Source organism: Lutjanus erythropterus, chromosome 14 (genome assembly GCF_056507025.1).
Source record: "Lutjanus erythropterus isolate fLutEry1 chromosome 14, fLutEry1.hap2, whole genome shotgun sequence".
Taxonomy (NCBI): domain Eukaryota; kingdom Metazoa; phylum Chordata; class Actinopteri; order Lutjaniformes; family Lutjanidae; genus Lutjanus; species Lutjanus erythropterus.
Window position 1 is genome coordinate 32,424,675 of NC_139330.1, and position 26,305 is coordinate 32,450,979.

Genomic DNA, 26,305 nt, shown 5'->3' on the forward strand with positions numbered 1-26,305 from the left:
CATGACTGTAGTAAAATGTAGTACTGGCACAACAAGACAGGATGAGACCTCACAAAAAAATGAAACACAGTTCCAGTAAGTTGCTAAATCATCCACCAAGTCAGCCATATTTTGTAATACAAAATAAGAGTTATCAGAAATATTCCTGTCTCAGGACACTGTCTTCCAGGTGCTGCAGAATATTACTGTCAACACACAGTAAAAAGAAGCACAATTTGGCCAAAGTAATAGAAAAATGATTGTGGAAATCACTATGATGAAAAAAAAAATGGTCAGAATGATCTCAAAATAATATATTAGTGTCTCAATTTAATGACTCAATATCTCAAAATACCAAGTTACTTTTTCAAAATAATAATTTGTTTAAAAAAAATTCTTCTCTCAAAAGAATGACTTACAATTCTCTAAATAATGATGTATTATCTCAAAATAATGAATTAGTATCTAAAATAACAACTTATTATCCAAAACACAATGACTTATTATCTGAAAATAACTTTCTCAAAATACTGAGTATCACAAATTAATGACTTAGTTTCTCAAAATAATGAGTCTGTTTCTCAAAATGATGAATTGGTATCTGAAAAATAATGAGAAACTTTCGCAAATGACTTGCATATCTCAAAATAATGACTTGGTATCTAAATAATGATTTACTATTCACAAATTATAACTCAGCTTCTCAAAATAATAACTTAAATATAACTTATATATCAAAATATCGACTTTTTAAGATACCAACTTATTGTTTTGACATTATAATGACCTGTAGGATCTTTTTTCCTCATCACTTTGGCAGAAATGGTCTTCCACAAAAAAATGACTGAATTTGATCTTTTGTTAACCAAATGTAAGTCTTAAATTTTGCTTAACTCCTCAGTTTTCCCTACAGGAGTGAAAACAAAAAGTTGCTGTATACTTTTTCTAATATTGCTGCCATCTAAGACCACTGCAGGAAACAGAACTGGGTGATATGAATGAGTTTTTCATTTATTCAGTTATTTGTGCATATTTTAAGGTCTAATAATGCTTTTAGTTGTTTTTAAGAACTTGTTTTTCTGTCTGCGTACAGCATGGTCATGTGGCCAATACAGTAAGTAATATGGCGTGCAATCATGTCTTTGAAATTCCACGCATGCCTCACACACTCATCCCGAGGTCCCATCTTTTATGGAGTTGGCAGCGGGCCTTGATTGGGTGGATGAATGGATGGGCTTCATGTTGCAGAAAATGCACTTCACACCTGTTTTTCTGCAATTTCAACACTTTCGGGCGCACATCTAGACGCATACGTGCAACTCCGCAGGGACTCCTCTCCAGCTCCAGCCGGGCGGAAAGAGGAGCCTTGCTCAAGGGCACCTTGGTGGGATGTGAAGCGTTTTATTCCTGCACTTTCTCCGCTCAGACGACCATCCTCTCCCCCCCCCCCTCCTCCTCTCCTTTCCTCAACAGCCCTGCTGCTCCTAAACACCTCCCTAGTCTGGGCTGCGTCGCACTCCCCCGTCTGTCACACCAGGCTCCGAGAAATCTGACGTGTTTTTCGCATTTCCTGCACCAGAGAGAGACGGAGACAGAGCAGCCAGAGGTATGCGCACGGGAAGTTAAGCTCAACAGCAACCAGGCCGTGCACCGAGCAGCTGGAACCTCTGTATTTCCCTACCTTCATACCCCACCGCCTGGATCCACACCCTCCGCCTCCTCCTCCCCGCCCCTGCTGCGGCTTCTACCAGCCGCTGACTGGTCGCAGCGGTCCGGCTCGAACATCCCCGATGCGCCGCGGCGGCCGCCAGCAGGCATCTGGAGCCTCCCACCCAGCCTCACCGTGCAATGCAACACGGGCCAGCGCTTCCAGGGAGCCCCGCCGCAGCTAACGGAGTTGTGTGATACCTCGAAGGGGGAAAAACATGATTCACATCTGGGGCCTTTGCTCCCATGTTTGTCGCTAACTCTGCGCTCCTGGTGGATGTTTCTTCCGCGCACTTCTAAGGAAAGCCTCCCTGGGTTCACTCTTGTTTCTCGGCTGCTGCAGATCATTGTTTTGGAGATATTTGTAGCATATTTGACAAGTGTGGATTTTGTAAGGAAATAAACAATCTAATCCAGATAAACAGGGGCTTTGCAGTTCGTGTTTTCTCCGTCATTTTCAACTGGAAGGAATTACAGTGTGTGCCTGGAGGACCACCGGTTGAACAGAGCCGTTATTCAGCCCGGTACAGGAGTTAATTGTTTTGAAGTGGCTCAGGGGAGAGGTGGGGGGCTTTAACTCCACACAGTTCACCTATCAAGTGCTGGGACCGTCTCCCCACCATGGTGATCTTCAACGGGCAGCTGAAGATCAAGATCTGCGAGGCTCTGGAGCTCAAACCGACGGCTTGGTCCCTGCGTCACGCCGTCGGCCCCAAGACCCAGACCTTCCTCCTGGACACGTACATCGCCCTGAACGTGGACGACTCCCGCGTGGGCCAGACCTCCACCAAGCAGAAGACCAACAGCCCCACGTGGAACGACGAGTTCACCACGGAGGTGCACGACGGCCGCAAGATCGAGCTGTCCGTCTTCCACGACGCGCCCATCGGATACGACGACTTCGTGGCCAACTGCATCATCCAGTTCGAGGACATCCTGCACAACGGCAGCAAGCACTTCGAGGACTGGGTAAGACAGGGGAGGGACACCCTGAGGGACACACAAACAACTTACCTGTACAGGTATTATAGGGCTGCAACAAGTAGTATCTTCATCATTGCTATTGTTTCCCTCTAAGCAATAAAGGGATGCAGCTAAGGATTATTTTCATTGCTGAGTAACCTGTCCATGATTTTCTCAAATAATCGGTTAGTAATTTAGTTATAAAATGCCAGAAAAGGTTGAAAAATGTCCATCGTTATGTGTCCAAGCCAAAGACAATGTCCTCAAATGTCTTGTTGTGTCCAAAACCCAAAGAAAACCTTAGAAAAAGCAGAAAATAATAGCATTTAATAAGCTTAAATCTGAGAATTTTGAAAAAAAAAAAAAAACAACAACTCAAACTGATTAACTTGATAGTTTTTTAATTTATTGATTAGTGTGTTTAGTTGTTGCAGCTTTAAATCACTCTATTGCTTTGTCTATACAATTTCAGAAAATAGTTTGAATTCTGACCAAAGTACCAGAAAGAGAAAATACCTTTGAGTATGGCCAGAATAAACTGTTAACAAGGCCCAGTGTTTTTGGCCCCCTTTTATTTAGGAATATGCACCATCTGAGTGAGGGTAGGGATGCTGAGCTGATACCAAGATCTATGGCTGCACAATGATGTAAAACAATCATATTTAGATTATTTTGAAAGCTATTGTCACTGCAATATTATTCATGATTAGCAGGAATTATCATTTTTTTGCACCACAATTTTCATTTTAGTTTTATTTATGATGTGACGTGTTGGGGTCTGTACCAACCAAACAGGGCATCTCTGCAGCACCACAGTATTTCATTTTAATGCTGTTTTGTCACACATTGTACACTTAGTCTGCAGTTTGGATATTATACTTGGCCAAATTATGATTTCAATAATATTTCAATCAATTGTGCAGCCAAATACCTTGACATGCGACAACGTTGTAGGTATGACAGTTGGTCCTTTCATGAAACATTAACACAATGATTTTTTTTAAAACCTCAGTAAATGTGGATATAATAACTAAGTGGGTAAGGGCAATTAACAGAACAGCGAGAACAGTTCAGAAAATTACATCACTTTAATGTAACGCAGCCTTTAAAACCAGGAAAAGACAACACTTATGCTATATCACAATATCCAAAAGCTAAGACGATATCTAGTCTCATATCATGATATCAATATAATATTGATATCTTGCACCACCTTTGCTCATATATTTTAAAAGTACATAAAAAAAACTTAACAAATATACTTTAGCTTGTATAGGGCATTTTGTCATAATCTGTCAGATCACATCATTACATATAATATAGTTAGAATTATATTTAATTATTGGTATACTAAATAATGATATTCATTTGCCATTGTTGGCTGATAGATTATCATGCATCCCTAATCTAAGCAGCATATAAACTAGGGCTGCACGATATTGGAAAAAACTGACATTGCGATTTTTTTTTAACCCTGCGATATATATTGCGATTTGAAAAAATACAGGAATTTTCACCAGATGACTTGAATAGCACTTTATGTTATGCTGCACTGCTGCCATCTTTTGGACAATTAACCTGCACTGATCTTGCGACTCACTCCATATGCAGGGGCGTGGTCTGTTTTGACAAACTGATTAAGAATGATTGTGATTGGTGGATCGCTGTGCGCAGTGTGTGTCAGGTACCCTTGAAATCAGATGAGAACACATTTAGTTCATTTGCCTCCTACATCGCAGGACCTGCAATGTGACTATTGCGCACACGTACATTGTGATGATGATGCTCAAATGATATATTGTGCAGCTCTAATATAAACTAACATAAAGTCTTAAAACTAAATTTTGCCACAAGATAAGCCAATAATCCAGGACCCCCTGTAGTCAGTTTTGTACTTTAGTGGGCTTATATTTCAAAACACATTTGTAATTAATCAAATTGATGCTTGGACACCGGAGACTTTTTGGGCCCCTTAAGGGTCCGGGGACCCAGGACTGTTTCATCTAATCCAGCCTCGCACCTGAGAAGCTTAAAACACCGAATGTTTGGCATTTTAGCTTCGTAAACAACTAATCACTTACCAATATTCTTGATTAATTTGCCAAGGACCAGCTAGAGTTGTCACTATACCAGAATTTTAAACTGAAATACAATTAAAAAAAGATACTTAATACCTCTTTTGATGTCACGGCAAAGAGAAGAAAGTCCAAGGTGCACAAATTAGCATTATAGAATAAAGACTGAACTGCACTGATGTCTTGGATGAGCAGCAGATCATTTTTTATATCTATAATAAATGCATATCGTACCATTTTAAACATTCAGTAGTGAAAAAGTATCAATACTTTGATTCTGAAGAATCAACTAATCGATTAATTTCAGATTGTTTGAAAAGTGCTGCATTCACAGATGGATTTGAATAAAAGTACATAATTAGCAGCAGAAAAATGTCTTCTGCACAGCAGACCATTCCTGCTGGAAAAAAATGTTAGAAACAGTCAAAACAAATCATTACTATGACTCATTAGGTCCATTTGTTTGACTCGCTAAGATAAGTACGACATCATATCTCATGAAACTGACTCTCAGCCTCGCAGTATTGACTCCATAGATCTAAAATTTAAAATGAATGCATGTCTTTAATTCACGTTTTGACCACGTGGGAGCAGGTGAACGAGCTGGAAACACAACACAGACGCATTTACACCCCATAAAATGATTATGTTAGCAAACTATTTACACATCCAAGCAGCAACAGCATCATTCATGTGAAGTCGCGTTTCTGGCCAAGACTATTATTCACTCTCTGGAGCTGTTTTTTTTTTTTGTTTTTTTGGTCGTCTGGAAGGCAGCGAACCAAAAAAAAGAAGGAAATCTCTGCCTCTTTAGCTGCTAAATATTCAACTATGTTGTGCAGTTGTGGGCTGTGAATGATGATGCTGAAAGGCTCCATCACATCAGTCTGTGGGGAGCTGGAGTGTCTCCAACCATGGTACCTTTTAGTGTTTTACCTCAGTCTAACATGCAGACTGATACTGATATATTTATTGAAACAAATGCAGATTTTCAGCTTTATTAAAGTATAAAAAACTGATTTTTAATATTTACACATGCATCATTTCTGCAAAGCAAACATTGTTGTCCTGCACACAGTCTTGCAGATGCACACACACACATACAGACAGGATAGATCCTGTTACCTTTGTTGTGCTCTTGTTAGATGAACCAGTGACCCACAGCAGAGCTACAAAAGAGGCAGAGTGGGTGTGGCTGGGACACATGCATGATACACACACAGACACGCACACACAGCGGCGTGGAGAAGCTGTCCATTGTTGTCTGAAGCTGCTGAAGCAGACGGATGTTTGAATGTATTATTGATGAGGCCATCAGGTCCATTAGAGTCAGAGGCAGACGGAGAGATGGTGAGGGAGCAAGATGAAAGAGAGGAAGATGATAAAACAGGAGGAGGAGGAGGACAGGACGGAGAGACAGAAAGTAGAGCTCCCAGCGTGTTCCTCATGGTGGAAATGTTTCTTTCAAGGTGGTACGCTGGGAGACCTGTAAGACCGGAGATGGTCAGGGCTGTGGGAGCTGCGTGATGTTTGGACAGTAAAGACTTAAGATTTTGGAACAAGTTGAAAAACACATTAAACACACATTTTTTGCAATTATTCCACAAATGTGGTTGTCAATTGTGATAAGTAACCAAGTCAGGATATTTTGACTGTTTAACATCGGACAACATGTATGCTGATGAACCCAAATATAGCTGTGATAAGCCTAGATCTGGCCAATAATATCGGTCAGCTGATATATCACGTGGGCTGTAGTTAGCATACTATTATAAAAGCTGGTGACACTTTCTGGGCCCCGTTTCCCAGAGCCTTTGTAGCGCTATGTGCATCGTAAGTTGTATTTTAAGGTCTCCTTTAAGGTTACGGGCTGTTTCCCAGAGTTGGGACAACCTTAAGGGAGACCTTAAGATACAACTTACGACACACGTAGCGCTACGAAGGCTCTGGGAAACGGGGCCCTGCTTGTTCCAGTGAAACAGCACCACCGCTAAAAGCCCGCCTCCCACTTCATCTGATTGGACAGTGAGGAAAAACACAAATGACATCGGGCACTTGTTTGCTCTGACTTGAAGTTCTTTCAACTTGAGGCGTTCAGAGCACTTCTGTAAAAACATGAGGTGATCTGTGCATCTGAAGGGTGTCCAAACGCTGTCTTCAGAAAACAGCTGGAAACAGATGTAAGGGGACAGTGAAAATGAAATGCAAAAATCGTGACTCATATCCCGGTCGCAATATGATATTTTTCGCATATCGTTCACCCCTAGGAGTCCCTGGGATGAAAAAGATTATTTTGATCTGTGGTTTTGAAGGAGCACGTTTCAAGGTGCGCCCACTGGCGCTCCAGGTTGAACAAGTCTTGACTTAAGCTGCATCACACATTATGTCATCTCACATAAAGAGAAAATCTTGACATCACCTTGAGGGAACTAAACAGCCTGTGCAGTTTCCCAGTGAGTAATGCTAATGTGATCCACTGAGAAAAGACTGCCATCAAAGGGTTTTCGTGCTCCTCAAGATCAAGTAGAACCGTCGCAGAGGCTCTTAAAGTTGATGTCTTCTAGTTTTCTCCAGCCCTCAAATCTGTCCTTTTATTCATTCAATCTTTAGGCTTCATTAAGACGTGCATGTATACTCTACGTCTGGCTGTGATCCAGGACATTCCCCAGCATTTTAGGACCTGGACATTTCAGTGACTCAGGCATTCATGCAATTTGGGGATAATTTTTGAAAAACATCTTTTGTTGTGATGAATGAAGTCAGAAAGTGTGTAAAGCAGCAAAACATGATGTAAAAAAATCAAATCAGACAGCACAGGATTTCTCCCTTAAGCTGTACACTTTTGAATGCAAATTTAAAGACAGAAATAAAGATATTTTGTTGTTAAGCACAAGGGCTGCAGCTGATGATTATTTTCATATTCAATTAATCAGTCGAAGTCCGTGATGTCCTCAAATGCCTTGTTGCATCCACAACCCAAAGATATTCAGTTTATTGTCCTAAAGGAGTAAAGATACTAAAAAATATTCACATTAAGAAGCTGGAATCAGAGAATTTAGACTTTTTTTTTCTGAAGAAAATGACTCAAAACGATTAAGTGATTATCAAAATAGTTGGTGTTTAATTTGATAATTGATTAATTGATTAGTTGTTGCAGCTTTAGACCGCACCAACCCAGTTTTTGCAAAATTAGCATTGGTGTGCTAATGTTAGCGCCTCCTGCGTCGCTTTTTGTGCTTTCAGGTATCAGCTTTATTTTACCATTACTGCTGATGAAAATCCAACATTTCCTGATTTTGCTGCTTCATAATAAAAGCTTTTAAATGACGAAATAACAGGGGAATTTTATTGTGAAGAATTTGTAGGAAATAAAACATCGATCCGCCGTTCGGACACTTGCCTAAAGATGAGTGCTAATCAGTTAAATACTCACCTTCAAGCGGGTCTAAGCGGCGCTGCGTTGGGCTGATGCAGTCAAGTGAAGGAGCACATGTGGATGAAAAAGGGGCAAAAGAGTCACAGAGGGGCGTCACTGCCAATCAGAGCCAATAAATACCCACGACTACTGACTCAGGAGTAACTGCCTATTGAACTCTTTCTCACTAAAGACAAAAGCCAGATATCAGTGGGTGTTTGTGGGTGTTTTGTCCAGTGTAAAAGGGGTTTTGGAAGGATACCATATTCTGAAAGCTGTGCTGGCTTTGCTCATTTCAAAATAAGATATCTAGTTTTGAAGATATATCCAAGGATAGTTGGCTTCGTTCAGAGTTTTGATTTCCCTCTAAGTCTGAACAGAAGGCAGAATGTGAGCCATCAGATGAGTTCAAGGAGATGAAGGGTGAAGTAAAATAGGAATGCATGTAAGAAGTGGACCACACAGTGCTGCGTGGATCCAGTCTATAGAGTCTGGCCTCTGTTTCTTCTTTTCATCCTCTGATCTTGCCTTATCAACATTTCACTGGATTGGTTTTGGTCTTAAAAGTCTCCAACTCTGTCTGGTCCAGAGTCAACAAATAAGACTTGTTTTGTGAACTTATTCTTTCCAAATATAAAGCTTATTCCACTTAGATGTACAGGGAGCCTATTAATCTTCAGTTGAGTCAGTTCAGGATGTCGGCTCTCACCAAAATCCAGTCTTTAAATGACTGTAAAAAGATGATATATCCATGATGACATTATGAGAGGAGCTGACAGAATGCCCATTTGATAATTTGAATGGAATATTAGACCTTAACTAAATTTTACTATTATGTTGATGGAAAAACACTCGGCACAAAACCAGACTCTAAAACTGTGCCTTTGAATACAAGGCTTGATTTATTTGTTATTTTTGGGCTCTGGCTAGTTTGCAGATTTGTGTCTGGTAAGTTCCCATACAAAAGAATTGTGAGAGGCTTCAAGGAATATGCTGTCTGTTTAGAAGAAAGATCATCACATTATGTAAAAGGTCACAAGAACATGAAGCACGAGTCATAGTGTGTACACTGTCTGTTCAAGTGCTTTGTGGCAATGCAAGGATACTAAGATACAATTGATCTTTTACAACAAGGTTGTAAAATGAGGTTTGGTTGTAGTTCCCACTTTGACTGATTGATTGGGAATGATTGTAGAGATAAATAAAAATAAAGAACAAATTAATTTACACGGTGGAGTGCTGAGGATGAATTCTTCAGTCGCAGCCTGAGGGAGGAAGCTGCTCCTCAGTGTGGTGGTGCAGCAGTGGATACTTCTGTATCTCTTGTCAGATGGCAGCAGGGTGAACAGGGTCTTTTAGTTGTCTTTTAGTATCAATTGGGCTCTGCACAGACACCTCACCTACCTGATATCTCTGATGGTCAGTAGATGGGTACCAGTGATGTTCTGGGCAGTTTTCCTGTCCTGGGCTGTGTACATCCCATGTCAGTTTTTGCTGTTTCCAGTCAGGATGCTTTCAAATGCTCCTCTGTAGAGGCTGACAAGAACATGGCATGGTAATTTTGCCTTCCTAAGTTTCCTGAAGAAATAGTTCAAAAGTTTTTGAGCCTTCTTTACCATGATGGAGTTGTTTGATGGCCATGAGAGCTTCTCTGTGAACCTAAAACTGTTCACCTGCTCCACCTCAGCTCCACTGTTGTAGACAGGGTTGTGCGTCTTTGCCCCCTCTCTCCGAAAATCAACAATCAGCTCCCTGAGCAAAAGATTGTTTTTGGTGCACCACTCCACGAGGCTGTTGATTTCCCGTCTGTGAGTCAGTCCAGTATCCAGTTGCAGAGTGAGGTACTCAAGCCCAGAGTGTTCAGTTTGCCAATGAGCTTCATGGAGGAGATTGTGTTGAATGTTGAGGTAAAATCAACAAACAGCATTCTGATGTGGGTGTTGTTGTACTTGAGGTGAGTGAAGACGGAATGGAGGACAAGCTGGCTGGGATGTTGTTCTTTATGTGCTGGAGGACCAGTTTCTCAAAGCACTTCATCAGAATGAGGGTGAGTGCCACAGGATGGCAGTCATTTACACGAGACACTGCAGACTTTTTAGGTACAGGGACGACAGTGGAACATTTTCACCTGCTTCCCACATATTTTGTTTGTTGCTGATTTGAGGTCTCTCTTCAGTTTCTGCTGATGCATCAGCTTTGCCTCCTGGATGCCAGCTTTGGCGCTGTTCTAAACCAGTGGCTCCCAGCTGTTTTTCCTTGGAGCCCCGTCTACTTGTATCTAAGAAAAGCTGAGCATGTGCAAATCTAATTTTAATGACCTCAGAGGAGACAAAGCTTTGGGGACCCCCTGTGATTTTTAGCCCCAGGTTGGGAACAGATGCTCTAAGCTTCCTTGCCACCTGACTTAAAGGCAGCTTTTTTGGCTTTCACCTATCCCTTTATCCCGGCTGTGTGGTTGGGGAATGATTTTACTGTTTTTGCTTTCACCACGTCAACGCATATGTCACTGATATATTCTTCCAGGTCCTGCAGAGCTGCTGTAGCTTCATCTGTCGGCACGCTGTAGTGCTGTGTATGAAAACAACATGTTTCAGTCCTTAACACAGAAATACATTATATTAAGTGCGGGTGACTCATCTATAGTTTATTTTTGGCCCTTTTCCAGGTGTGCTGTACACTGTGTGCCAGTCTGCCCGCCTCTCTGTCTTCTGGGATCAGAGAATTTCCCACAGGGAAAGTTACAGTCAGTCAGCACATTGTTATGGTATCACATTTCATTTATCATGTAGCACAAGTTCTCACTTTCACATAACCTTAGGGCTGCACCTAGTGATTATTTTTTAAATAATTAATCTATCAATTAATTTATCATTTAATCTAAGGACTTTTAAAATGCGTATGAAAAACTTGTCTCATTAATATTTCAATATTTTCACTCATAATCCTGAAAAATAGATGCATGAAGCACAATGATGATAAAAGTGACATATTTATAAGTTAGTCTAATTTCCACCGTATTTAATAGGCTCCATATCAGATGCCTGATAAGGAAAATGCTGGACCTCAAATTCAAGAGGAGCTGTGATGCACATTAATTTAAAAACTAATCACTGTTAATTCTTCACTGAACTGGACAATAAGTATTTTGACTAAAAACTTCCATTCATATATCATCATTTAATGTGTAAAAGGATTATGAACTCCAGTTAGTTAATTATATTGTGGTCATTTGGCATTTTTCCAAATAAAAATCCCAAACATTATATCCTCTCTGTATTTTGGCTTTTTACAGACTAAACAGGTAACTGATTAATTGACAAAAAAAAACGTCAATGGAGTCACTAAAAAGTTTCATTCATATCTTGTCTACTCATTTAATGTTGTCCTTTTGGGATTTAAACTAAAAAGAAAAGTTTTTGAGGGGAAGATTAAAATTCCTACTGCACCTGAATGCTTCACCAATTCTCTGTTTTGGTCTGTTGTTTGTGTCTCTGGTTGCTGCTTTCACACCCATTTTTATGCGCCCTCTCATCTGATAACACTTTCTTTTTTCCTTTAACTTCTTCTTTTTTTTTTTTTTTTTTAGCAAAAACGCTGTGTTCTACACAGACTGGCCCAACAACTATGCATACAATGGCACATTATTCATGTTCAACCAAGTTTTACGAGTGCTGATTATCTCATGTTAATCAAAAAAAGTAATCTTTCTGATCTGAAGGTGCCACAGGAGTGGATCTACACTAGCTTGGGAACAGAAGAATCAGCTGGTACTGTATTTGTTGGACAGCATGTGAACACAAACCTTAAACCCATGTTGAGACAAGTTCCTGTTAACTTAAAATAGCACAGCTAACTTTAACCTAAAAATCAAAGTGTTTGTTCTCCTGCAAGCCTGAACACGGCCTGTCGTCAGTCACCTTCAGTAGAAAAAGGTACCGGCCAAGCCAGTCAACCAGAGCACACGTGCACAGACACACACTCACACCCACATCCTATTTGAGCTCATTATTCAAGCAGGCGTGAAGAACAATATGCAACGATATGAAAATTGTTGTTTAATGGATTGTGATAAATGCGTTGGAGGGCTCTGATTGGCTCCCTCCAGTTCCACCCGTTAGCGACCTGAGAAAAGAATAAAACACAGCCACACTGGGATGATTTCCAACATCTGGTGGCCGGTAATCTTCATATGATGTGGAGATTGTCTTGTGGCAGTGAATTTTAATGTGCCTGACTCATGAGAGAAGCACACTGTACCTTCAGGAGCCCGTCGTTTGTCCATTCATTGCCTGATCTGCGATTTAACTGGAAAATCCATTGTTTGAGCTGTGGTACAAACAAGTCATGAGTCCGTCATGATATCAAAATTCAATTATTTTCATGGTACCAAATGAAAAGTGTCATTTGTAAACCTGTTCTCTTTGGCATGAAGTGCATGCACCAAACTATTTTTGTATATAAGTGATGCACTGATCCTTCCCATTGACTTCTATGACTTTTGCTGTGGTTAATGTTGTGGCACTGTTGCAGTTTGTGTAGGTATAGACTCCAAAATTACTTTGTTAGGTTTAAGATAAGATCATGGTTTGGGTTAAATAAAAGTGTTACTTATGTAAGTTAATTTAAAAATTCAAGTTTACTTAAATTATGTATGTGATGTAATTTAACTTGGATACGTAAGTTAAAATAAGTCAACGTTGACTTTATGGCTGAACAGATTCTTTGAGTAACTCAACCATCATAGTGTGAAATACAGTTTCACTGCTGCTGTTTTTTTTTCAAAATAATAATTCCCCAGTGACAAGACATGACAGATGTGTGCTGTGTACTGACTTCAAGTCTTAAAAATAAGAGCAACTGATTCAAAAGTAATTTGTTTTCACCACCATTGAGTAAAATCCCGTACCCTGTGACTTTTGGTCATTTTCAGTGGTGTAATAGAGAAACGACATGCTTATCGTTATAGAAAAAAGTGATAAGATTGTGATGTTTGCTGTAACTTTGGTCGTATCTGCTGCCTTCACTGACACACACAGCTCAGCTTTGCTCACCAGTACAGCTCTGTCCGTTTGCCTGTCTATCACACAGCCTTCAGTGATTATTGCCTATCGATTGGCAAGTGTACAACTGTGATATTATTCTGTAAGATATATAATTATTTATTTAATGATTATACTACAGGAGAGTTTAGTATTAGTAGTATATCACAAAATGTTTTTTCTAAAGAGGAAACCAATTTGTTGTTGTTTTTAAGAGACGTGTCTTAGTTTCTCTGTTGTAAATTTACTACTGCTTTTTAATAAAGAAAAAATATTTTCTTATCTGATTAATCCCTGGAATAATTGGTAGAATACTGTGATTTTACACGGGACATGAGCTGAAGTCTCCTGGGTCAAAGTCCTGTGTTTGTTTGACTCATCCATCCACCCTCGTCTCCTCCGTATGCAGACTCCTTTCACTTTTTATAGTCACCTGACATTTCTCTATGACAATTGTGCATAAATTGACACGCCAAATGGTGTAAAATTATATGTGAAAAGCAGAAAAGGCTGATAACACAAAATGACTTGCGTATTGGTGTGATATTCATACGCTAGTTGGCGAGACCAGGCTGGTCAGTCAGCTTCAAATCAGGAAAACTGCAGATTTTAATCTACTTTATTTGTGCCAAAGCTTTGCAGAAAAGCATGATTGTAATGAATGATAATAATTTTGGTATTAATGTTGCATAAATACAAGAAACGTTTTCAGTACAGTCCAGCAAATATCAGTCTGATTCTGGGGCTTTTGGTTGAGATTGAGAGAAAACAGCAAAAGAAGGGTAGAGAAGAAAAGGAGGTCCGATTCCTAAATCTGTCAGGAATTTCTGCTCCCTTCCCAACAGTGATTTCATGTGTGGGCAGCCGCCTTGTTAGAACTTGTCATTTAAGAGACAAGCGTGGAGAGAGAAGACAAGTGTTTGATTTTTTACTACACAACAGGCAGCGAGTGAGGGGAGGGACAGAGACAGACAGGAACAAGACAGAGAGGGTGTTGAAGGGAGCTGTCGAGTTTTGAATGGCTCAGTGAGGGAGGGATGGGGGGGCGTTCAGCTGGTGGGTGAAGCAGCAGCGTTTGATCTCGCCATGATGATTTTACAAATATGCTGTGAGTTAATCAAACTTTGAAGTCCTGGATATGTTGAAAAGTTCAAAAACATGTTTTTTTAAGCAATAACACCAAGTAATTACATTTTCAGTTTGTATTCTTGTAAAAAGATGTGACTCATAGCACCATAGTATGAACAATGGTATGTCTCAAACTTGCAATTTGATTAGAATCAGTCCTTCAGACTTTATGTGTACCAAACTGGCAACATAAAGGATCGTAACAATAGTTTTGCATGTTTTAGCCCATAAATCATGTATTCTTTACATCACATCTTCTTATTTTACAAACTAAGCTCCTGTATTCTTAAGGCCCAACGCATGGTCAGCGGTAAAAACGCAACCAATAAGATAACAGCTGTAAGAGACCACAGATGTGTGGAAGTGACACAAGCAGAGGGGGGAGAGCCTTGAAGGGAACCCCAGACCCGCAAAATATCTGATCATTTTAACTCTGGGCAACGTCAACATGCACAAATCCCGTGAGACTTTCGCAAATCAAGGATTCCCTTCCAGACACGACTGACGAAAAGTGTACCCCGAAATTCTGTAACACGACATTACAAACAGACTACGGTCTGGCTAGTAAATGTAACACATGGAGAAATGTGAACAGTCAGGTTGGGCAATAAGATTTGAGAATCATATAGTGTATGAACTCTCTGTGCTTTACCTCACAGCGAGTCTGGGACAAATTTCTTATCATGTGAAGGGCCCTGTAGAGGTTCGCAACTCGTTTATATCTATTTCAGTTTGAAAATCTTGCTGTATATCCATCACTATCCAATAAAGGGATAGTCTGGATTATTTCAACTGGGGTTAAATGAGATAGCAGTAGGTGTATTACCTTCAATAGATAACAGTGGGCACAACCCCACTTTGTAGAAACAACAGGAACCAAAGCAATGTACTGTTGTGGACAGGGTCAGCAGTATTTTAAAGCCCACCTAAAAAAGTCCATATCAGTTAAAGTGTATGCTATATTTAGAATATTTTCACTGCTTTACCTTGCTCCCAGACAGCCTTTTCTGTCTGAAAACCGCTGTTATACAAGCCAAAAAATTTGCTGTCTCCAAACCAACCAAACTCCATTAGCAAAATCATTAATTTTACCTTGCAGAGCGCAGGAGCTGCTGGATATATCTGTGCTTTGATTGGTGAGTTTGTTTGACTTAAGTGTTTTAAAAGGTTAGTCTGGATTCATCAAAGTCACACAATAACACAAATAAAGTAACAGATCAAGGCAGGAGTAGAACAGCAACTCTTTGTTCTAGGTAAAATCACTCTTTTTGCCAATGGAGTTTAGCTGGTTCGGAGAGAGAGCAGTGTGGCTCATATGGTGGCAGTTTCTATTTGGAAAAGGCTGTAAAATATGTGTTGCTGCTAACTCTGTCCACAGCAGTACATTGCTTTGCTTTCGTGCTGGTACTCCTGCTGCTTCTCCAAACTGGGGGTGTGTCAACTGCCATCTAGTGTCTGTAATACACTGACTATGGATAAGTGTCTCATACAGGCCCACTTCAAATAATATGAACTATCCCTTTAATGTTTGCAAACTTTTCCCTAAATCTCAAACTATAAGATAATAACAAAAGTGCCTTTTCAATTGTGTTTTATTCAACCTGAAACTGTTTAGGCTTTACGGATACTGTAACCTTATCTTTGTTATATTTTCCAATCTAGCACAGAGCTAGGACCAGTCCAGCAGGTCTGGACTAACTCTGCTGCAGGGAATAAACCAGGAGTAAATGTCAGGTGCACTGGAGCAAAGGAACTGTAAATATAAAGCAGGGTGGATGTGTGTGAGAGTAAAACCAGCTTCTGATTGCAATAATCCGACAATGTTAACCCATCATGGTGTTTTGAAACCATGATGGGTTAATGTAAAAGACATATCCCTGGTCAGGTAATGGGAAGTGGGAAGAGGATGGGGACAACAGTGGACATGTTCTGCAGACGGAGGGGAGGGAGGGAGAGGAAGACGGATCAGATGAAAGCTGATGAGAACAGAGATCGCTTGTGTTGTCCTGTGATATTTCAGTCGCAGCTCCTCTCATAGTTAATTTCAGTCAAAGTTCATCAGGCTAAGTGCTCTGCACACAAGTGATTCCCTCTAAACACACATCCCACTCTGTGACACTCAGGTGAAAAGAGACACTTCACAACCGATTGTTGAAACAGTGAGGCAAACAATACTCCAACGCATCCTGTCTCCCTCTGTTGTATCTTCGTCTATCTGTCATGACTCTTTCTCTGTTAACTCTAGAACAGCCAGGGTGATCATTTTGACCGTTTCCAAATTTATATGATAACTGTGTTGAATTGAAAAATACAATGCTGCTACCTGACTTTTCCTATTTTATTTAAGATGGTTTTTTACATATAAATTACACAAAAGGCAAAGAAAATGTGATTTTTTTTAATCATTTCAGCTATAGTCGGTCATACTGACCACACTGAACGTGCTGCTGTTGCAAGAGATGCATCTTGGTTGCTTAGCAACTATCACTGTCTCTGAAAAAATTCACACCTGATCTCAATTTACAATTTCCTGACATTAAAATACAAATAATTATTTACTTACATAAAACATATAGTAGGGGAGTACAGGGACGGTTGTAACACTTTTTGTCTCAGCACCGATAACTCACTGAAGTTTTGTGTTAAAGCTTTTAAACTTTGAAACAAAGTACCCTTACTTGTGACGAATATTGTTTTGTTTTGTTTTTTTACTTGTTTCCAGCCTTTTCCCATAGACCGTGAGTATTTTCTCTGATGGTTCTAGGTGGAAATTTGTTATTATTCATGTTAAAATAACATTTCTAATCTTATAAAATCTTATAAAACTGTTTTTCACTCAGAGTAATTTAAGTTTCAAAATTATTACTCATAGCCATAGTAGTTATGGAATTCTGGCACTAGTGTTGATTCATCCATCCGGAAATTTTCTGGTGATAAAACTTCCTTCCAGCAAGAGTGAATTTGTATAAAGTGTTGATATATTTGGCTGTATTTTTCCACTACCAAGGTCTCATAAGTCATAGATTAACACCCCACAAGTTTACAGGGGGAGAGATGGCAGTTAAGTCAAGTGGTCACAACACATAAAAAAATACAGTAAAGTCCCTTTAAGAAATATTACATATGAACAATTCCTTGTGTTTCTGTAAAAACACATAACTCCAGAAACACAAGATAAATGGCGTCATACGTCGGAAGTCTTCTTGCCAATTCAGCATCAGTATAATCCATGAAAACAAACCGGATTTCAGTAAAAATCTGGATTTTGTCACCTCAGCTTATTAGCAGCCTCCTTTGGGAATGGGAGGTGAACTGTTTCAAAAACTGGAATGAGTGCTGTCTTGTGGATCAGATACATGCCGGAATAAAGACAGACTCATAACACTGTTAATTCACCATCTACCACGTGTGTAGGATGGTTTTTGAGGATTTTTTTTTGGTCATTACCACTTGTTACTAGAATATACAGTATTCAGTCACAGAAACCTTGGTGAAAGACATCTCTTATAGAGCATCTCTCTGTGACAAAGGCTTGTCCAATCATCCTTTATTATTATGGTGTTAGTCTCCTCTCTTATTCTTGTTCATTTCCTCGGGACATTTCCTAAACAACAGCAGATTTCTGTGCTCGCAGAAACACCGAGCTGTTCAGTGGCTTTGAGGTCCAACATAAACTTTGCCTCGAGGACAGAAGTTTGGCCCACGTCGTCGTATTCATCTTCAAAAGTGGCTCATTTATTCATTCACTCAAGCTTTAAGATATATATTTTTCTACATTAAAGATGCTGGCACTGGATCCCTTTAAGTACCTGCAGAATGAATGATGGCATTTTGTGAGTGTGACCCTCTCCTTGTTATCTCAAGTGTATTTTTGGCACAGTTTCAGCCCAGTTTATGTAGATAAGCTCCGGTCTAACTGGGCTGCAGTGAGCCTGTGTGATACAGACAAAACTGTATCAACATCATTTCTTAAAGCTGCAGTATGCAATCTGAGCACACACAATAAAAAACCTTCTACCTCAGTGTCTCGTATCACTCCGTGAAGATAAATATCATGTTTCAATTTGTGGTGTTAAAGGGAATTGTAATTGGTACCACTTTACAAGAAGAATACCCTCACAACATTTTATTCATAACATATATGTACATAAGTTACAAGCATTTACACACCATCAGCTTATCTTATAGCCAGAAAGATTCATTTAGCATCAAATCAACATATCAAATGATCAGATTCAAACACTAATCTAATGCATTTCAGCACACACTTTACAACAAGTCTCCCTTTAGCAGGTTACAAATGTTACTAAGATTAATTAATAGTAAGCAGTAACTGCGTCTTGCTAAATATTGAGCACATGGATGTATAAAAACTGTTATGATGGTTTATTAATAATTTATAACACGTTAACAAGCTAATTAATAACTGCATTATAAACATTTATAAATCATTTACAAGGCTAGTCTTATTGTAAAGTGGTGCCAATAATTTTTACACCAATATTCTCATTTTCATTGAAAAACATAAAATGTACAAAAAAAAAAAAAATATGTGTTCCTGTATCTGTAGAATATGTGTTGGCCAATACACTTCTATCTTTGCAGCACAAAAAGATTTAATTTAAAATGGTATTTTGACACAAATTAAACAAACTTTACACCTACTTCAATTTGAAAATAGCAGCAGGCTATATTGGAACGGATGGATGCAATGATCAACATGAGTTATTTCAGTCCAAAATATAGCAAAATAATATTGCCTAATGCAGGTTTAATGGTAGAGGTGCAGTGATTAGTCCATCAATCAATTAATCAGTCAAAACTTGGTAGTTACTTTGATAATTGATTAACTGTTTCAATCATTTTCCGAGCAAAAATGTTGCATATTTGCGTCTTAAATGTGAGGATTTGCTGCTTTTCTTTGTCACTTATGACAATAAATGAAGAGTCTTTGGGTTTGGGACTGTTGGTTGGACAACAGAAGTCATTTAAAGACGTCATGTTTGGCGAGAAATTGTGATGGGCATTTTTTCACAATTTTTTGGCATTTTATATACTAAAAAAATTGATAAATCGTGAATGAATTGTTGGTTGCAGCCCTAATTGACATAACATTAATGTCTAAGCTAAATTAGTCCTTGTGTAAATACTGAGGCTTTTATTTAAGTCTCTTCTCATTTTGTCTTCACCGCAAAATCTTTAACATTACTGCAAATATACTTAGATAATAAACTGATTATTCCAGTGGTTCCCAAACTTCTTCTGGCCTGCCCCCTTTAGAAGCCAAAAAGCATATACACTGACTAATTATGCACTAATGAAAACATACTTATGAATATTATATTCCATTTCTGACATACTCTTCTCATGAATCCCTGTAAATCTTACTCACTGGACCTTTAAATACCAGACATTTACTGGTTCCAGCACCTCAAATTTGAGGATTTGCTGCTTTTCTCTCTATATACACTGTATATCTTATACATAATTGCAAATTAGGTGCATTTGGGATTTTGCACTGTTGGTTGGACAAAGCAAACAATTGGGAATGATTAATTTTGGCTTTGGGTGATGGACATTTAAGTATTCTTTATATCTTTTTTTTTGTAGGTTAATTGTTAATCAGATCATACTGTAATAGGGCTGCAGCTAACGATTATTTTCATAGTTGATTAGTTGATTGTTGAAGTTGATAGTTATTTGTTTTAAAATGTCAAAAAATGCTGAAAAATGATGATCAGTGTTTCCCAAAGCCCATGATGATGACGTCCTCAAATGTCTTGTTTTACTCACAAACCAAAAATATTCAGTTTACTGCCCTTGGGGAGTAAAATAAAACCAAATAAAAAAATCACATTTAAGCAGCTGAAATTAGAGAATTTGGATTGTTTTTCCTTAAAAAATTACTCAAACCGATTAATCAGTTATCAGAATAGTTGATGATTAATTTAATAATCACTTGATTAATATTGCAGCTCTATATTGTAATTGATACATCAGTCAATAATGACAATAATCATTACAACCCCTAGTTTCAAAAAAGTTGGGATACTGTGAAAAACATAAATGAAACAGAATCTGATCATTTGTTTTTGACATATTGAAACATATTTAATGCTCAAACTGAAAAATATAAATTCATGCTTATTTTGAATTTCATCAAACAAGCTGAGATGGGGCAAAAAAATAAAATAAAAAGTACTGGTAAAGTTGTGGAATGGTTAAAAACACCTGTTTGGAGCGTTCCACAGATACACAGGTCATGATTGGGTATTAAAGGGGCGTCCTGCATGCATGGATGGTGCAAAGTTCATCAGCAGGATATTTCTACATGGGCTTGGGAACACTTTGTAAAACCGTTGTCAGTAAACGCAGTTTGCAAATGACTGCATTCTGTTCTTCTTTATGTTTTACACAGCGCCACAACTTTTCTAGATTCAGGGTTGTAGTTGCAGGCAATACAGCAAATTTATCGTTGGTGAACCTCAGAACATATCACCCAGCCTGCAGCTGAACTGAGAACATCCCCAGTCAGTGGTCTCTTTGCCAGCTTTCGTGTTCCCGGCTGTGGTTGCAGCACCGTTAGTGTGGTTGCTGTAACTGTGACACAGCCAGACTGCTGTGTGGTCGTCCTGTGGGTAAAAAAGTGTCAGCGGCGGCGGTTGAGCCGCCGGTGCTGACAGCGGAGACGCTGTCTGCTAAACGTCTGCAGAAACAGAGACGAAAACAAAAAGTTCAGCTTTGACTGACGAGTGAAAGTTTTGATGTTAATAAGGGACCCCCCCCCCCTCGCTGCAGCAGTCACTGCAGTCATCTGAAGAATGCGGAGCACTCGCTGCAGATCGTGATTAAGCGTCTGTTCTTGTGCAAAGACATTTATGCACCAGAAAGGTCAAAGCACAAGAACAGCTTTTTGCACTCATTCTCAACCTGATGATGGTTCCACGTCTCGCTCAGAGACGCTTCAAAAGGACATTTTTGTTCAAATTCAGACGTGCTGAACACTTGAGAGCTTTTATAAACACCATGAAATTTTGAAGTTAATTTTTAAATGGCACAATGATTTAGGGCTGGTGTACACAGTTTATTTTTTCTGACAAGAAAGCTGCTGGAAGGGCGTTGTGGAGCGCTGGGATGAGCGTTTCTATGACAACAACATCTTGAAAATTTCTCCATTCCTCAGTCATCCAGAATGGACAAACCAAACACTGGACTTTCATGTTTTTTTGTGAGTTTAGCAGTCAACAGGTTCTTGTAGTTACTTGGAAAGCAAGGTGCAATCTGTAAGCACACTGCTAGATGTAACTAAATCCTACACACTGGTCCTTTAATACATGTTTGTCCAAGGTATCTGTGCATTTAAACAACATGAGTCTGTAATGTTGGAGGGTCAGTGATATTAAAGGGATTAACAGTCTGAACAAGCTGTAGGTTAAGAGCTGTCAGCAGTATCATCAGGGCTCACTGTCAGATAACATTAACCAGCAGTTTATCATTGCCATAAGTGGATAAGTACACTAGTACAGTCTTTAGGAATTATCAGTAAATATAACGCCACTTTTAGACTAAAGATACAAAAACACAGTTTATTCCTACCATCCGGCCTATAGTTTGGTTTCCTGATCTACAGTGAACTCTTATTCGTGGTACAAAAGTAACTGGAAACTTACTAAAGTACTGAAACTTTAGGCATTTGTTGTTGTTGTTAACTTGAGTATTGCCATTGCTTTTACTTCTATTTCACTACAGTTATTAAATATTGCAGTTTGACAAGTAAAGTATATAAAGTATATATATATTTATTTATAAATGTGTGTTATATTCTTTTTTTTTTATTTATTTATTTATTTTTTTACTACATCAGTATTGGCATCAGCACAATGGTTGGACCCTAATCAATATCAGATTTTTTTTTTTTCTTTTAAACTCCTTAATATCATTATCATCATCGGTACCAAGTATCCAATATCGATCAGGCCCCAAAAGTTACCAGTTATTTTGCAAATTTAGAGTTTAACATACAGAACAAATTATAATCTTATCCAATAAGATCCAGACATATAAAACCACCCAAAAGATTGTTGTTGTGATGTACAAACAGTGAAATGTTGTTTACATGTTAATGCATTAACAATAATATGATGCATGCAGAATGTATAAGTGCACTCAGCTGAGATTTGACATTTCACAAAGTACTTTGACATTGTGGTTTTTCTACTTTTTCTTAAGTAAAGGGAATGACTTTGACCACTGGCCTTTGCATTGATTGTGGAGCTGTTAGTGGTTTGTTGTGTTGCTGCAGTCCAGTTTGGCGTCCTGAGCCCGCGTAAAGTCTCCTACAGACAGAATAGAGGAAGAGCTCCGGCCTGCTCTCTTCTTGACCCTGTTTTCCCTGCGGGCTGTAGTAGAGGGGTGTCCTCTCCGCGGACTGAAGGAAACGGGGGCAGGGCTGTGTGTGTGTGTGAGTCTAATATTAGCAGCAGTGTGTTTGAGTCACACGGTAGGCCCTACTTCCTGTTTTCACTGTCCAAGTTTACTTCCCAGAGAAAGAAGGGAAGAGGGAGAGAGGGATGTCTCCCCAGGTGCCCGCCTGTTGATTTTGTTATTATTCGTCTCTCTGCTGTCCTGTCCCTGTACAGTGTGCCACTTACAGCACAAAACACACAGTATAGTCGCACAGATATGTGAGGAATGCGAGAGGAAGAAATAAGCTGCTGGTGACGAAAGCTCCTCTGTTTGTCCCGCTGCTCCTGTCAGCAGCACTTAGCTCAAACAAAACTCTTCACAGCAATGAAACTGAGATAAGAAACACTGTTGTACTTCTGTATTATTGTTCTATCAGACATGAGATAATTTAAGATATCAGGAGTCCTTCCTGATGATCCTCCTCTCTTCATCATCTCCTCGTTGAACGTTTGTTTTGAGCTCTGTTGTAAACTAATGGATGAGAATTTAGACTTGTGGTTTCAGGCTGTGGGAAATCATGGAAAGGCACAACAGCAATTAAAAAGCACTCAGAGAACACTTTACCTCCACATAGATGGCACAGATCTAATGTACTACTTTATATTATTTTTCTTACAATGATAAAAAATTAATATGCTTTTAGATCTGTATAAAAACAGTGAATAACAGGGCTGGGACGATACACTTATGTCCCAGTTTTGATACTATCATGATATTTGTGATTTGATATTAAGATTTATTGTGATTTTTTAACACTAGACCATTGGGGAAAGTTGAATCATATACTTAAAAAGACTGTATGTATGTCTGAGTCATGTTGATGGAAACAGTGAACATCACATGTCAGTCAGTCTGAGTTTTATTTCAGCAGCATCATTGCTGTGCTGCAAATAAAAGTAGTAAATTAAATACATTTTGAAGCAAACTTTAGTTGTTCCTGCTCATTAAGCTAGTGCCATAAGAAAATAATAAGTAAAATAAGATGTTAGGCCAAAATGAATAATAAAGAGCCCCCGAAGACTGCACAAATTAATACTCTTTCACGTATGAAATTGAACTTTGAAACTGTGAATTTTGACTTTTGACCCTTTGAGGTTGCTGTAGCTGCTCAGTGTGGATGAACCGTTGAAGCCAGAGTAATAGATTGAGTTAACAATGTGAAGTCAGCGGCTGGTAGTTTGTTTCCACAGATCAGTAGATAAAATTGACCTGTTTGTTAAAATAATATTGCTGCAATCACAATGCTAATTTCCAGTAGCATGTCAGTGGGAATTCCCATTCTGTGTTAGCCTTGAGCTAACGAACTAAGCACTACTAATTTATATATATGTATGTAAACACTTCAGCAATCAAAAAAGGGATCAGAGAAAAAGAACTACTGTATGTGTACAATTTTGTTGTTTCAAATAAGTGCAGTAGTTCATTGGAAAAGAAGAAAAATGTTCCAATCTTGCAGTTTTAAGAAATCCCTTGAAATTGTCTGTCTGTACTAAAAACTAAAAATCTCTTGTTGCTCAGCACATTGCTGAACATTTCACCTGATTTCACAGAAGCTTTTGACTGCTTTTAAAATATTCTGCTGACGAACAAAATGGAAAAGAAACAGGACAAAAAAGCATTAAAGTGTAACTTCTGCATTTTCCAACCTGAACCCAATTTTCCCGTGTTTTTGTGTTTGAGTGACTGTTGGGTTTTTGAAATTGGTCCAGTACTGAAGGAGAGTACTGCAGCCATCAGCTGCAAAACGGCTTGCAATTTAATCCTTATAGACAATCGCAAAGTACGTCCACTGAAAGTGCTTGTGTTTGCCACTGATGGGTCAGGCTGTCAGATTATTATTTTAAGTGTCAGATAACAGTGTTGGCTGGTGGGCAGCGGTGGCCTGAAGGTTAAAGAAGCAAGGTTGTGACCATAAGGGTGCTGGTTCAATCCCCTTAACCAGCAGGATAAATCTGGGTGGGGAAAGTGAAAGATAACACTTGTTGCAATGCCCTTATTGACCTTTGACCTTTGGATCGTACCTCAAGGCCCTTAACTCTTGCTCTGAGCTGCTCAGTGGCCTTGTAGATAAGACTGTGGTTATACAGTTGTGAATGTGATCAGTGCAATCCTGGAAGAGTCGCTCTCAGTGAACCTACCCTGAATAAATAAAAGTTAAAAACACATTATGGAAAGGATCCCAGCAGACCTTTTTGTAAAAGACTAAAATTTGTTTTGTTTAATCAGCAACAGCCGATTTATAGCTTCCCCCAAAAGCCTCCAGACCCCACTTACAGAAACGGTAATTTTATCATTGTAAAACACACTTCATTCAAACTCAACAGAAACAGAAAAAAAAAAAAAAAAACTCACCAAACTGCCGTTGTTCATCTTTCCACTTTTCCAACAGTCGCCAGCTCTGGTTTGATTGAAATAAACCCTTTATTCATCACGTTAGATGTGAAAATATTCTGACTTTTCATGTTAATTTTCCCCGCTGTCCCTCTGATGTCTGATCGAGAGTTTACAATTAACAAAAAAGTCTATCTCTGAATAGGGTTGTGCAGATACAGGTATTGACATCAGCCTCCAGTGCGACCTTAAATGCCGGTATTGATATTGGCGAGTACACGTGTGCACCGACCCAATACCAGATAATTTATAAACCCTTAAACGTGACACTTCCGGGATGCAGCTGATATCAGATCGGTACTCTGTATTGTCTGACATGGAAAGTTAAGGTATAGGAAAAAATGGTGTCACAAGATTCGGATCGTCTCTATCTCTGTAGGGAGATGTTCCCTAATGCAGTCACACAACAACAATCTGAGCCTCTCAGTAGCAAAACAAGCTCTTTAATGGATGCACTTTGATAGCGTGCACTCGCCCATAAGGATTGCATTGTGTTTCACCGCTGATGGCTGCTGCGGTCTCCCTCAATACTGGATCAGTTTAAAAATTTGTTGTCCCCATTAGTAACTCAGCCACAAAAACATGAAAAAAACAGAAGTTGAAAAACACTCAAGTTACCCTTTAATTCCTTCTGTAGATGTTCCAAATGTGAGGGGTTTATGTATTCCAAATGCATGCTGAGGTCTATTCTTACACTTCAACGTTGCATAACGAGTGGTGTCATCACATGCAACAAGTTGTATGTATGTAATGTATGCATGTACTGTAATGTTCTCACATGTCAGTCAAGTCAAAGGTTTGGATTTCTGTATCGTCTCCTCACTTCTGCTGGTTGCTAACATGCAACAGATTTGTATTGATTTGCCTACAGTAAATCTCTTAACTCATGTCTGATCTTCTGTCTAGAAATCCACTTTTAGTTTGCAAAGTCAGTCCAGCAATCCAGGTTATACTGAGAACTCGCCACAGTTCTTTCCCCCAGTTTTACCTAACCTCCAGATAGAACTTAATATCTCAGAGAGTGATGGAAAACCCAGATTTATCACCTAAATATGACAAGCAAACTGTAGTATATTTCATCTGCAAGTGGGGTGCAGCTGTAAGTGATGATACTGTTCAGCAGCTACCTGACCTGCTCACTT

The 26,305-nt window shown here is 39.1% G+C and overlaps 1 protein-coding gene across 1 annotated transcript in view; it reads left to right on the plus strand.

Moving 5' to 3' along the window:
* The first annotated feature begins 1,458 nt into the window (after positions 1-1,458).
* LOC146315752 (protein kinase C epsilon type-like) overlaps positions 1,459-26,305 on the plus strand; it is a 113,584-nt gene continuing 88,737 nt past the window's right edge. Inside the window, exon 1 of the mRNA XM_084735187.1 lies at positions 1,459-2,655. Within this exon, the coding sequence (XP_084591313.1) occupies positions 2,308-2,655 (348 nt within the window). The 5' untranslated portion in view covers positions 1,459-2,307. The remainder of the gene's footprint in view (positions 2,656-26,305) is intronic.